Raw genomic sequence first — 15,070 nt, forward strand, 5'->3', positions numbered from 1 at the left:
GGTGTAGCACAACCCGGGCAACCAGATAAACACTGGCTTGTTCCGGCGCATGCATATGTTCAGAAGCCCCAAATCATAAAAATCAAAAGGACATTTTAATGTATATTCTTTTTTTTGCAAAATAGGTATATTTATGTGGCCCCCGGGATAGACCGATGGCATATCCGAGGCAACCAGATAGCGTAGCGGGTAGAGCGCTACTCGGGCGACCAGAAAAAACACTAGCTTGACTGTTAAAATTAAAAGGACAAATATTAACTTTTTTGAGAAAAAAAAATCCTCAAGAGGCCCCCATTGATATTCCGACGGCTTAACCGGGGAAACCAGGTAGACTGACGGGTAGTGCACGACTCGGACATGAAGAAAAACATTAATTGGCTTGTCCCGGTGTATCCACATTTGAGAGGGCCCAAATTATTAATGACATAAAATACATTTTTTTTTGAAAAATAAGTATTTTTTTTGAAGGGGCCACCAGACAACCCAATGGCCTTGTCAGGGCGACCAGGTAGCGTAATGGGTGCAACATGATTTGGGCAATCAAAAAATATTGGCTTGCTCTTGGGCATGTACATTCATACCCTTTTTAGACAGGCTAAAATTTCCTTAACCCCGTACTATTGGTGGGGCTAAATGGCAATTTAGCCCCACCTATAGTACGGGGTTAAGCTTAGCCCACTTTCGTTTTACACAGCGTTTTTGCAAAGTGGGCTAACCCCACCTATAGTACGGGATTATTTGGCCCTGCAAAAAAGCAGGGTTATCCCACCAATTGCGGTGCTAAGAGCAATAGTACGGGGTTAAGATCGCATGTGTAAAACGAAAGTGGGCTAAGCTTAACCCCGTACTATAGGTGGGGCTAAATGGCAATTTGGCCCCACCTATAGTACGGTGTTAAGGAAATTGTAGCGTGTGTAAAAAGTGTACGAGTGAAGCACTTGTACTACGAATGATCGACAAAAAGCAATAGTCCGGGTTAGCGAGTTTCGTGTGTAAAAAGCAACATTCCTTATCCGGGGTTAGCATTAACAATTTGGCATGCGTGAAAAGGAAAAAAAATAGTACGGGGTTAAGGATAGTACGGGGTTAGCGATAGTCCGGGGTTAAGAAAATCCTGTGTAAAATGGGCATCAGGGGACTTTACTTTTAAATCTTATCTTTAGACTTGGTAACCCCCCCCCCCCCCGCAAAGTGCATGTACAATTTACATGCAAATGATAACAAGAGATCTAATACTACATCACACACACAAAAAACCCAAGACGAATACTTATGCATTGCATCACATTTTAATAGTGCAAATATTTATTACAAAATTAATACATGTGGTGTCATACTGTACATAATCATTGTCATTACATACAATACTCTTTTTTTCTTCACATTCGATAACATTTTAGAGGTAAGATGATTTTGGGAGAACCCAATACATACTTTTCTAATTTGTGCTCTGTCATTAATTCATGCATTTGAGAACAGTATGCATTTGAAATCATCATGAGACATGGTTACGATATGTTGCATAATAAACATCTGATTTATACTCACTTGGCTTTCAATAAAGTGGAACCAGATGAAACCTTAAATATCTCAGTCACATTTGTTCTAAGGTGGCCGTACGGCGAGTCTAAAGGGCCGTTTTATCAAGATTTTATTCAAACCAACTCTACATGTATGTAGCTATTAAAAAATGTTGAAACAGCTGTTTTCGCCGCGGAAAAAAATGTGACTGAGGTATAAGGACTCGCCGTCAAATATTCATTTTATTCTTTGCTTTCTAATGAACAGAGAGAAAGAAATCTTTTATGAAGGATATCGGCAATGAGACAATATACAAATTAAAAAAAAGTTCCAAAGCACTCTTTAATAAGTTTACACAATATTGGATAAACAAAGGAAAATGTAGGTTTGTTGGGTAAAATGATACCAAATATTGTGTAAATTTTACCCAATGTTGTGTTAAAATTTACCCATGAACCCTGCTTTTGCCAAATATAAGACAAAATCCTACCCATTATACACACGTTTCTTTTTACCTAATATTGGGTAAATATTTTACTCATTTTTTTAAAGATATACTTGCATCAAATCTAGAAAAAAAATACATAACTCATTATAACTTCAACTACAAATCTTTTTACTATTTTCTGCAAAATTCATAGAAAATATGTTTGCAAGGTGTCTACTCTAAACATTGACTACCGGTATATATTTATTCAATGTTATTTATAAATGGCAAACCTCTGTAACCCTATATGCAACAGCATTTTCTGCTGCAGTAGTTATTAAGGCCTATAACCTTATTTAATATATTACTGAAAGATATCTTGGGCGTTTTCCTAATATAATACTGCAAAAACATAGAAACAGACACTTGATCAGTGACTATACCCTCGCACTCACACATACACACACCCACTCGCACCATCACAACACACAGACCTTTTGTCCTGCCACTAATGCTGAACTTCTCTTTACATATAAATACTTACTTATATATTAGTGTTCCATTTAAAATGAGAAATAGAAACATATAAAATAAATTACTTTAAAAATACAATAAATTCTAATGGGTCATAAACAGGGACTTTACAGAAATTGGCATTAATAGACCTCCTTTGTGACCTGCATATTGTCCAATTACAAAATCATTTGTACCGTACTTTGAAAAAAGATAATGAAATACATGATACTTAATTATCATACTATCAAAATATGGTGGGCTCATAACTATTCTCTATCTAAAATAAATACACTATTCTTGTTGGACCTTCAGTCATAAATATTGTGAAAAATTTCATCAGCACCAGCTTTGTAAGTACTTTACTATTTACTTTATACTTCAAAGGGCATCACACAGAAATGGACCCTTAAAATATATATTTACCAATGCCCTCCAAAACCAAAAAAACCCAAGTAGATTCTTTAAGGGCTACAGAAATTTGTTTGACAAAAGGAATTTGATTTAGAAGAGGTATTTAGTAAGTTTTGCATAATGTGGTATGAAAAATAGCTTTGATTGGGTAAATATTTGACTCATGAAGGTCGACTTATTAAAGTTTACCTGTATAAAGCAAAATATTTTGGTGTGGGGGGGGCAAGTGCTAAAAATTGTACCCCTCCCATCACTGAACACTGAAGATTTAAAGTCATTTTTTCAAACTTGTAATACCATAAGCTAATTTGGTTGTTCATTGCACAATTAAATCAATATTTTTATTTGACTATAAATACCTTTTATGAACTTTCTCCCCCTCTAATTATTGAAAGGGAAACCCAGCCAGGGGAATGTTTCATGAATGGTCTTGTTGGTGATTTCCCCTGACACACTTCCTCTAAGCCAATCAGATGCAAGGATTTCAGTAGCTTGTAACATACAGTCAGTGACAATCAAAAAGTGTGTGGAAATCGATCCACTAAAAAAAACTAATCTATTGTAAGATTGAGTGTCTATTGCCCATATAGCTGTTCAGCTCATACAGCAGAGAAATAAACTCATGGGCATAAAAGAGATATCATTATACCACCCCAGGGTTCCCACACAAATCTGAAAACAGAATTCCATGACTTTTCCACGACTGAATTGCTGCTTTCCATGACTTCCCATGACGTCCAGGGAGTTGGGATGTCACAAAACTGGGAGAAATGGAAATCATGAACACCAATCATAACAGCAGAGTATGATCACAGGGTATGAGAGTTGTGAGACACAACAAACTGGAAAAAAGCAATTCCAATACTTTTTTCATGCCTTTTTACAAATTTTTCAAATTCCCTGACTTTCCATGTCTACAAGTTTTTTCCAGGACTGTGGGAACACTACCACCCCTCCCATCACCCTCCAACCACCACCAAAAATAAAAAATAAAAAAATAAGCGCAACATTCTCACTTGTGCTTTCAGCTTTCTATGGATTCCACAAGAAATATTCAGGAAACTCTGCCCAAGTAGAATCACTTGGAATCATAGGCCCCTATTCTGAAGTCGGGTTTAACTTAAACTCAGGTTTAAAGTTGTGGTTTAAGTATGGACAGCCAATTGTTACATAAATCACCAACAGTAGAGATATCATATTTCAGCTCATTTGGCTCTTAAATCATTCATAATTATCTAGGAAGGATAAATAGATGATTGTCTTCACCATCAATGAATCAGGAAAGAGCAGAGTAAACATATGAAACGGACGACTTAATGAAAATTTTGATACTTTAGGCTTCCCATACTTAAACCAAAAGTTTAAACCTGAGTTTAAGTTAAAACTGACTTCAGAATATGGGCCATAGGAATCTGTTCGACTTAAGCCCCTTTCACAATTGGTGGTGCAACTGCTAACAACCGTTGCAATTGTGTGCAACATATATTGTGACCAAACGATTCCCAACGATCGCAAGAGGGATTGTGAAACCCCCTTTAGGAGAAATTTTGACTAGCAGAAGGTAAGTAACAACACATGCTTTGTATAATCTGGGGGGTGTTTCACAAAGATTTAAGACTTAAATGCCTAGTTTGGATTTATTAAAGGCATGACCGCATTGGTCAGATCATGGTACTACTGCATATTGATCAATGAGATTGATCAATGAGATGTGCGTTGCATGTATTGTATTGTATGCATTTAAGTGTGACACTTAGTCATACTTAAATCTTTGTGAAACACCCCCTGGTCTAAAAAAAACAGTGATTACGGTATGTAAGGTTTGACTGTAAATTAATATAAATGTCAATCACCCAAGACAATCTGCTATAGTTTGGAGTTACCCTGCATGCTAACAAACCTTGTTGGACATTGGATTTAGCGAATTAAATTTCATTACCACCTGCACTTGAAGGAATTCATAGTCCATTTTGCTTTTTTTCCTAAATAATTATAATATCAATTGAGACAATAATGATTCTCTTTATTCAATAAGGAAAAGGAGAAAAATGAGATGAAGAAAAAGAGATGATGAGGAGGAAGAAGATGAGGAGAGAAGAGAAAAGAGGAGAAAGAAAAAATACAGAGGAAGAAGAGATGATGAGAACAATAGGAAGAAGAAGGAAAAGGAGAAAAATCATGATATGAATAAATAAAATTTAAAAAACCAGCCTCTTTTGCATAAGAACAATGACATATACATACATACAAATTAGGGTTTCAAAACCGTGGCTTATTCTTAATAACCCATGAACCTCGGCCAAAGCAGTCTTTATAATGAAACAAACCAATCACTGAAACTGTCAAAATGTCGCGGCATCTACATAGAGCCAGTCAAGCGCAGTACTGTCTGACTCATAGAAGTCTATAATAAATTACTGCTACAAAGATGCGATATTATACAGATATTTTTTTTTTACCTAACTAGAGTTTGAATTTAACAATTCATTTCCCAAAACGGAGTTATAGTTTTCCCAAGTGGTTTGTATTTTACCCAAAGCTATGAGAGAAAATATTGTCTCGAGGGAAAAATATAGCTTCGGAGGGGAGTTAAAAAGATAGATCAGGCAATATCTATTATATTATATAGTCTATGTGGATTAACCATCAGAGTCTTCGTTTGTAATTTGGCTTTATGATAAACTCAAAATGCAGCTCTGATCCATCTACGTCATAATAGAAAAGTTTAGGGAAATACAGCAAGCGCATGCTTTATGCAATCAACGCGTAGAGCGTGTACAACAGGTAAACTACCCGACTATGCAACTTATAAGCAGCGAGTGACGTCACCTCAGGGCATAATAACGTCGCAGTTCATAATCCAACACAGTAACATTCACTGAGGTGACGTAAAAACCTAGAATATAACAAATGCGGACCTTGCGGCTATGATCACGTGATGGCATATTAACCTATCATTGAGTCAAATCTACATAACCTATGTCATAACATACAATATAAAGCAATGATTTTGGTTTCATTTTGAAAATGTCATCTGAAGAAGAGAAGGCAATACTGTTGTATATGTAAATATGATATATGATGCTTGCGTAGTGAAGAGAAAAAATCTTGAAAAAGGAAGTGATGTGGAGAAGGATTGGTAAGAACATCTCTATGATTTAGGCAGACCTATATAGCATATAAAAGAAAGACAAGAGAAAGATGGATGTGGCTATAAATTGATGCTATTACAGGAAATCTGAAGACAATTATGATGCTCTAAGCTAAATGTGGGAAAAGAAACAAGGAAAATGTAAAACATGGAATTTTTTGGAAATTGGCAATGATAATTCTTAAGCTGATTTGTTCGAGAAGAAAATGTGGGGTGAATATTAAAATTCTCATGATGATGTAACTTTGAAGGTTTCCATGGTAAAGAAAAAAGATGTGTAGTGCATTTCACGGTACATCATGTATCTTTCTTGGGCAATTATTGGTCCTGAAAAGGACCATCAAAACTCGACATTTCGACAAGTGTGTTCTTGTTGTCTTCAGGAGAATGCCCATTGCCCAAGAAAGATACATGGTGTACCACGAAACCCACCACACATATAAAGTTCTACATCATCGTTATTGTTTAGACTTCATTAGGGACTTTATTTGGGGCCGGACATGTCACAGCAAGGCTGTTCGCTGAGTTCTCCTCTCTGTAAATGAATCGATAAGTTAATAAAAATCATGCAAATATATGAAAATCAATCATTGAATAGCAATAAACAGAAATCATATAAAATCTCAGATATTTCAAAATAAGTCCAATGCTCATAGAGTCAATCTGTGGTATCAAAATACAGTGCATACGTATCAGAAAATAATTATATAAAATATAAACAAGTGAGGGAGACATTCCAGAAGTTTGGCCAATGGTCGTTTCATATAAAAACAAAATATTCAACATTTCATTTTAGCTAAAAGTGGAGACAAGTTGTCAGGATTTGTTCTCTGCAATACTCTAGAAGAGTCATTTTTGGATTTCAAAACTGAAAAGTAAGAAAATTAGCTTATATGAAAGAGATATTCTAGTTTATTCTGCAATTAAGTCATGACTTGGCTTTTTAAGCTACATAAAGAAACATGAATTTTATTTTGAATTACATGTATGATGAAGGTGGCAATGCCGCCCCCACCACTTCTCCGGGAAAATGATCTATGTCATGAATACTTACACTGATTTACCAGGAGTTGGTTTTTCTTGTTCCTTCACTTTGAAGTGTGTATAAAGGATGATACCACCTAGTGTCAGAACGATTCCACCAAGCTGAAAAATTGATAGAGGATCTTGGAACAGAAAGTACCCCCCAAGGAGTGTGAAACAAAACTTCCCGTGGCCTACCATATTGTATCTATGACATTACAATAATTAAGGAATGCAAACATGATAACAAATAATCATTATACTATACTCGTGGGTTTGAGTCCACCCCGGGCGGATGACTGAAGCCAGTGCGTTGTGTGTAAACGTCTCTCCCATATTTCATAGATGCAGGCTATGTTACAATGGAAAACACTCCATCCCTCGGATAGGACGTTAAATGGAGGCCCCGTGTAGAGGAGAGTCGCCACTTTTGCACGTTAAGAACCAACTGCACTATTCGTATAAGAGTAGAGGGAAACCCCGGTGTAGTGGTCCACCTGCATTCCCCCCAATCAGTTATATCGGGAGGAGAGACCTACGGGTCATAGTGATTCAGTTCGCTTTTCGCCTCCCAGGCACAGGTGATGCCAAACAAATAATAATAATCACAAGTTTGCAATAACAGTCAAAAAGCTACCGAAATCCTTCAATCTGATATTAATCTGTTAATAAGCGCTCTCCAATAGAGAATAATTTTCCTGGCTTTAGCAGAGCAGCTATTTAATGTACTGCGTTTCAAGAATTAAATCCCGCCTGGTACCCATTTACCTCACCTGCGTTAAGGGCAGCACATTGTGGATCAATTTCTTGCAGAAGGGAATTACGCCATGGCTGGGAATCATACCCCATGACCCTCTATTTTAAATATTTTTAATTTATACATACAAACACTTGGGTCATTGGTCAATTTATTAGATTCTGTCTGAAATCATTTGATATCTTTTCCACAACTGGTATTTATCTTTAATACCAATTGCCCGAAAAGTTCTGACTACATGTACACCACAATCGATATCATACAAAGGATACGTTATTGGAGATGTATTTCCTATAATCCAGTAGATTGATAGATTTACAGAGAAAGCCACACAGCAGGATGCTAATACAAGGGCCTGCAAAGGAGAAAAAATGTAGAGAACTCTGAATTTTTAAAAAATAATAAAACTTACTTCCATGGAAACTACATCAGGGATAGTGAATGGAAATTAAAGAAATTCCCTCTCTCTCTCTCTTTTGGGAATCGAAAGAATGAAGACAATTCCTCCGAGATGGAGCTTCTCGTACTGACCATAAACAGGGAGGGTGCGACAGTTACGTATGTCGACCTATACATTACATCACATGGTTTTCTGCCCAGCCTGATCTTCGATGGTTTATCCCAAGAAAACGATGCAGTCACTCTAACCATGCACAAAACCCCAAAAAAGCAAGGGCCATAAGATGATGAGGCAAAGCAGAAAATAAGTTTGATCCAGACGAGTGTAACCCCCTGCCTCGTGGAATGACCCCCCCCCCATATGATTCCCCCACAGGACTGACAATTTCCCAGGAAAATACTGGGGGAAAAATAATTGTAAATGCTGGGAAGTAGGGTTACAGGGAGGTACAAAGGAAATGCTAGATTATGCTTGAGAAACACCTGGGGGGTGTTTCACAAAGATTTAAGTATGACTTAGAGTCGCACTTAAATGTCTAGTTACGCGCAGTATAAAAGGCATGACAGCATTGGTCAGATCATGCCAAGAGGACGCGCACAACTGCGTATTGATCAATAAGATTGCGCGTTGCATATCATGTACGCGTCGACATTTAAGTGCGACCTAAGTCATACTTAAATCTTTGTGAAACACCCCCCTGGGCAATACCTGAAAATATCCAAGAAGTAAGGTGAGGGTTAGGATAAGGTTTATGGTTTTTGGTTCGGAATCATTTGAAGATTAAGTTTAAAGTAAGAGTTGAAGGTCAGATTTGGGTTTGGCTTAATACGTGGATGTTCAGTAGGAGCAATCGTCACAAGAACAAATTATTGTGTCGGTGCAAGAATGCCTTTAACGAAACACTTTCACACACCGCATCAGTGGAGGAACACCCTTACGCAATACACTCATCCATGCTGCTTAGGGAGTTTTTGCGTGCAGGTGGCGCGCCAAAAATGTGGTGTTACGGAAGTTCCTGCACCGACACGACGAAATGCCGTGTAACCATGTGAGAGCACAACTTACGTATACTTGAGGAGGCCAGCTGCTAAACAAACCCCCTTCCCCAATGACCGGTTCTAGGAATGGGATAATGAATAAGAGCAGGAAGGCTGATAGAGGCGCCTGAAAATAAAGGAGCTGCATCGAGTTCACCTGAAATTCATGCTGCTTCCTCCCTACCCACTGGACGAGAATAGAAAAGATAGCGATCAATGTAAATAGGGAAACAAACAAACATGAGATTAAAAAGAATGTTTAGTTTATATTTCATTATCTTGAAAAATTAATGACCAAGGACGACTAATCATGTATATCTGTACTTGTGAGACCACTGTCTTATATGAAATGCACAAAATGAAACAAAGGAATACAAAAGAAAAGAAGAAAACTATTGAATAGGTCTTTTATACATCATGGTAATTTTTCTACTAATCATAACAAAAAAAAAATAATTTTAGTCATCCAGAGTAGCCACTTTGATTAGGAAACTGCTACAACTAGCAGACACTGATAATTGAGCCAAAGTTTGGTAAAAAAATTATTACTGTGTATTAGGCTACCAACCAATATATTTCTAAATGCTCTAATCATATTCTCACAATTCATTCTTCTTCCCTATTATATTTCAGAAGATATTTTCTCTAAAAACGGACACAGTGATTCACGAAACTCGATACCATTTTATAAATATATTAAGTATATTTATATTGAAATTCATGTCATTCATATGAAAATTCATAATGCCAGATCCAAAGCTATTTCCAGTTTAAACAATCATAAAACACATTTCGGCATCACTCGTGCCAAAAACTTTATTTCCACAATTCCACTTATAATTACCAGGTTTTCCTTTCTTTTTCTTTTTTTTTGGAGGGGGGTTGAACAGAATTTATATTGACCCTTGGGATTTTCCAAGCAAATTATTTGGAATGTACGGTTATGTTTTCGTTGGGATCTATTGCACTTAATTTTCAACCAGTCAAATGAAGAAAACGTAATAATGCAATAATGGTGTAAATTGAAATTGAAAATTGAAATTATGTATTGATATATAATTGAATACGTGAGAATGATATGTCTTATCATCACATAACAGTACAGGTGGAACTAGAGCAGGCTTTGACCATCTGCATGGGAAATTTAAAATATAAATCTCTGGCTTGATCAGTATACTGATTACCAAAAGATAACTGAACAAATTAACTTCTCTGTTCATATACCAAACATATTCATGCAACTTACAACTTGGTACACCGATGTTACAAGCACTCCAGCAGTAGCAAAAAGTGTTCCTATTATGTTGAACTTGACATCATAAACTGAATTCACAATGACTCCGATAGTAATGGGAATCTGGGGAAGAAAGGAAATAAAAAAATAAAAGAAATTAAAGCTTCAAGGTTCTATGAGAAAGTGTATTCACCCAGGCAATGAGCCAATATGGAGGCATGATAGCTCAGTCGGTAAAGCAGCGGTTTGACAAACCAGCGACCCAGGTTCATCCTATTCGATTGCCACATGGTGTGCAAGTGCTAAGGTGTTTATCCTCATTACAAATACCTGGTCATTCATAGGACCTTAAAGGAGAATGAAACAACTGGAACAAGATAGCTTGTGTGAAAACAGAAAAATCAAAGAAAAAGATGAACAAAAGTTTGAGAAAAATCGGACAAATAATGAGAAAGTTATGAGCATTTGAATATTGCGATCACTAATGCTATGGAGATAGCAAATTGGCAATGCGACAAAGATGTGTGATGTCACTTGTGAACAACTCTCCCCATTACTTTAGTATATATATTTCACTTGAATTGCCTCTTTTATCACATCTATCCATAGATCATGTGTTCTTTCTACATGAGGGCATGTAATACATATTTTTTAAGAATACATCTTGGATAAAGAGTTTGTATCATCATAAGAAAAAGTAAAAAGAGACATTTTGAGGGTATTTTATAGTCCACCAATGTGAAAGTTGTTCATCAGTGACATCACACATCCTTGTCGCATTGCCAATGGGAGGATCTCCATAGCATTAGTGATTGCAATATTCAAATGCTCATAACTTTCTCATTATTTGTCCGATTTTTCTCAAACTTTCTTTATACTTTGATTTTTCTGTTTCTACACAAGCCTCTTTGTTCCAAAGGTTTCATTCCCCTTTAAGCCTTCAGTCCTTGAACGAAAGATTCACAACACAAATCGACACCCATAAAGCATTCATGTTTTCTCAGCACTTAGCGATCAGGTAAAAAAAATAATAATCACCACAATATATCTAAATCTCAACTGAATGAAAAAGCAAATTTTAACTCCCATCATTATTATCGCAGTAAAGATTTTTCCCATTACTAAAATATTTTAATGACTTTTTGTGTTGGTTGTTTAATCTCTAATTGTTGGGAAAATATTTTTATCTGTAATCTCAAAGTTCTGTAAAAATAAACGAGGGAGAGGGCAAAACAATGCATTCATGCATGAATGATTAATTATTGCTATAGCTCAGAATAGAAAACAAAGAAAAGAAAGTAATCAAAGAAAAGGGGAGCTAATATTATTTTTCAGTAACAGATCTATTCTTAAACTTCAAATTTTTTTAGCATGATTGGCATTGTATAGAGCTCTCGACAAATTATAAAACTACATTATATTAGTATCAATTATAAAATCATAAAAATACTCTCATACTTGGGAAAACTAAAAGGAACGTTAGACCTAGACCAAAAGCTTCAGTCTCTGTATTTTGGTTGTTCCACTGAACTGCGTTGGCTCACTCACCAATACAATGGGGATGATAGTAAAATGTCAAAAATTGTTGAAATCCTCAGGAACGACGGTTATTCCTTAGTGTCTACGTTTGACCAAAATCTTCATTCTCTCTGTACCGATATAAACAGATTAAACAGATCCTAAAAATAAATCCCCAAACAGCACCCCAGCCAAAGTCTCAAATTGTATTCCTGTTTACCCAACATGAATCATGCAAATCATACTCACCAATGTAAATTTTACTCTTGTTGAATATGTTTTCTGGTACATTACAGTTTGAATGAGGAGAATGCAAGGTGTTGTCATTGACTTGGCCAACTGGTACGTGCCTACGGTATTATTCTGCAAAGATAAGTTCGTGAACACGACAAACCCACAGAAAGTCAAGCTGAGAGGCAATACGTTCATGATGGGGATGCTCTTCCTGTTGAACAAGCCGAATCTCAGGCAGGCAGCCAGGCCGAGGCCCGTCATGAGAAAATGCAGGAAAGTTAGCGTGATATTTGGAAATCCATAATTTCGATACAGCCACTTGTTCAGGAAAACGATGAGAATTGACGAGCAGAGGTTGATGACGAGTGAAATTATGACGAGAGTTCGACTTGGCTTGCTAGAGTCCAACATCTTGAAGATGTTATCGTAACGTCAGGAAGAGAGTTGTAGTACTGCTGCTGACTATATAATATGGATATTAGCGGACTTCTATGATTCTTCGCCCCCGGAGTTTCGGCGAAGTATATCGCTGTGTACTGTACTCGACCCTAGTTCGCGTACCTGTACACCACGCGCCACGTACACATCGAAATGGGATGGGCATCCTTGGCTATCCAAACAAAAACTTTGTTTATGGAACGCCAAGTTGTACGTGATCTTCAAATAGCATCTCAATATGGACGGAGGGGGGGGGGGGGGGGACGCTTTTAACTTAAATTAGTGGGATGGGGCATCCTTTGTTCATTGCTTCATGATGGAATAAAAAAAGGTATCAGATAATTTGTTTATCTGATTGGATGACAAGATGTAAAAAATCCCAAACAAAACAATGCTTATGGAACGCCAATTGGTTTTGTGCGGGATCGAGAGTGGCACATCGAAATTTCGGAGGGCAAGATCATATTGGGGAATGCGTGACAGTGGCATGGGGGGCACGTCCCCCCCCCCATCGGCTGACAAAAAAAACGGGGGAAAAGGAGAAAAAAGAAGAAAGGAAGAGGAACGTAGTGGGAAAAAGAAATTATTGTTCATTATAATGTTATATTATATTATGATATTTTATATTACATAAGAAACATTTTTTTTTCATAACTTTATGAAATATAATTTGTTTGGGGCCTATGTCTTCAATGTTCCTGGTGCTCGCATTGTCTGTTTAAGGAGATATATAGTCCTGTTGTACTATAAACCTCCCGTTTTCTAGTCAATATACATCAAATGTATTTCCTCCCACTTGTATAGTGACATATGCTTCTTTTTCATGACTGCTTAATGCCCCATTTTAAGGTCCTAATATAAAACATTTCCTGTTTCCTGTCCGTGCTTACGTTCGCATTAGTGAATTGGTGAGATATGTCTGCTCTCCATGAATTCCTAAAATCTGAGTATCAATTTTTTTTTCAGCTCGCGTTTCGCTCTCGCATTATTTGGTTAGTGAATTTGCCTTGGTGAATTCCTGCAAACAAGCCTTAGAATGACCATCTTCGGGTTTGAATTTCCTAAATTTTCAGCTCGCGTTTTGCTCTCGCAATATTTGATTAGTGATATGCATTAATTATGATCACAATGACTACAAGTGCTTCATGTGTTTAGTTGTAATTTTTACAAAATCAGCAAGCACTTGGCACTCGCATTAGATGACTATCGTGAGATATGTACGTGTATACTCTTAATGGATTCCTAAAATATCTTCCTTAAAATGTTCTTGTTTGGGGTCAATGTATACAAAAAATTCAGCTCGCGCTCGCATTATTTAGCGAGACAGGTACGTATTATGATTCCAAAAATTTGATTATAATATCCCTATTCAGCTCTGAATATCAAACATTTTTAGCTCGCGATTCGCGCTCGCATTATTTGACCAGTGAGATACATATCCGTTTAATGGCACTGTCCTTAAAATGTATCTATTAGGTCAGTATACCTGGCAACTAAGCGCGCTTCGCGCGCTCATTAAGTGACTCAAATTTGTTGCTGGTTAGTGGTGCCCCCCAAATGCCGTGACCCACGGTACGCCATTGATGGGGGATTTAGGGATGGTAATCTCCCCCCCCCCATCACGTAATTATGAAGTAAAAAGATCATGAATAGTGAAAAGACATCTTTCTTTTTTTAACACAAAGTTTAGCCATGTGCACACACCAGTACCACCACCGCCACCATCCTGACTCACACACCCTACACACAAAACTGACAAATTTGTAGAATGGCATGCCGCCCCCCCCCCCCCCCCGTCATATTACGCCACCGTGCTTTGTACATTTTCGTCCCATATTTTATTTTATTGGGGCAAAGCGGAGATCCGGGGCAGAGACGGCTGTGGTGCAGACCCATAATTGATACACCATCCAGAGGCGTCGATCCATTTTTCAGATGGGGGGGGGGCAAAATCAACGTTCCAAAGGCGCTCGATCACACAAAATAAACAAACTCACCCACACACACACATAGGCATATGTATATATATGACTCATGAGAAAGAGACACATATTACACCAACAAATAAAAGCGAGCGCGAAGCGCGAGCTCAAATTTTTTAGTATACTGACCTGAAAACAGGAAAAGGGTTCCTTCCTGTTTGTAGTAACTCATGAGGATACACATCTCACTACACAGATAATGCGAGTGCCGAGAGCTAGCTTAATTTTTTTTTATATTCTGACCTGAGAGCTTGATATTCTAAGCATTTTGGATGGGTATCTAAAAGAACAATACATGCGAGAGCGAAGCTTTAAAATTTTGCTATTTCGATCTGAAAAAAAATGACATTTTAATGGACATTTTTAATAAGAACAAGATCCAATAAAAGATTATTGCAAATCGAAGCAGGAGTTCTTTTGG

At 37.1% G+C, this 15,070-nt stretch overlaps 1 protein-coding gene across 2 annotated transcripts; it reads right to left on the bottom strand.

Moving 5' to 3' along the window:
* Positions 1-5,004: 5,004 nt before the first annotated feature.
* LOC121423058 (solute carrier family 35 member E3-like) lies at positions 5,005-12,834 on the bottom strand. 2 transcript variants are annotated; one of them, XM_041618334.1, is made up of 6 exons: positions 12,245-12,834; positions 10,490-10,600; positions 9,272-9,430; positions 8,079-8,161; positions 7,081-7,257; positions 5,005-6,043 (listed from the first exon to the last, which is right to left on the bottom strand). In XM_041618334.1, the coding sequence occupies exons 1-6, from the start codon at positions 12,638-12,640 to the stop codon at positions 6,034-6,036; spliced, it is 936 nt and encodes a 311-aa protein (XP_041474268.1). In that variant the 5' UTR covers positions 12,641-12,834; the 3' UTR covers positions 5,005-6,033. The 2 variants fall into 2 exon arrangements, with proteins under 2 accessions (XP_041474268.1, XP_041474266.1); XM_041618332.1 differs by lacking the exon at positions 5,005-6,043 and adding an exon at positions 6,051-6,561.
* Between the last annotated feature and the right edge of the window lie 2,236 nt (positions 12,835-15,070).

Source organism: Lytechinus variegatus, chromosome 10 (assembly GCF_018143015.1).
Source record: "Lytechinus variegatus isolate NC3 chromosome 10, Lvar_3.0, whole genome shotgun sequence".
Taxonomy (NCBI): Eukaryota; Metazoa; Echinodermata; class Echinoidea; order Temnopleuroida; family Toxopneustidae; genus Lytechinus; species Lytechinus variegatus.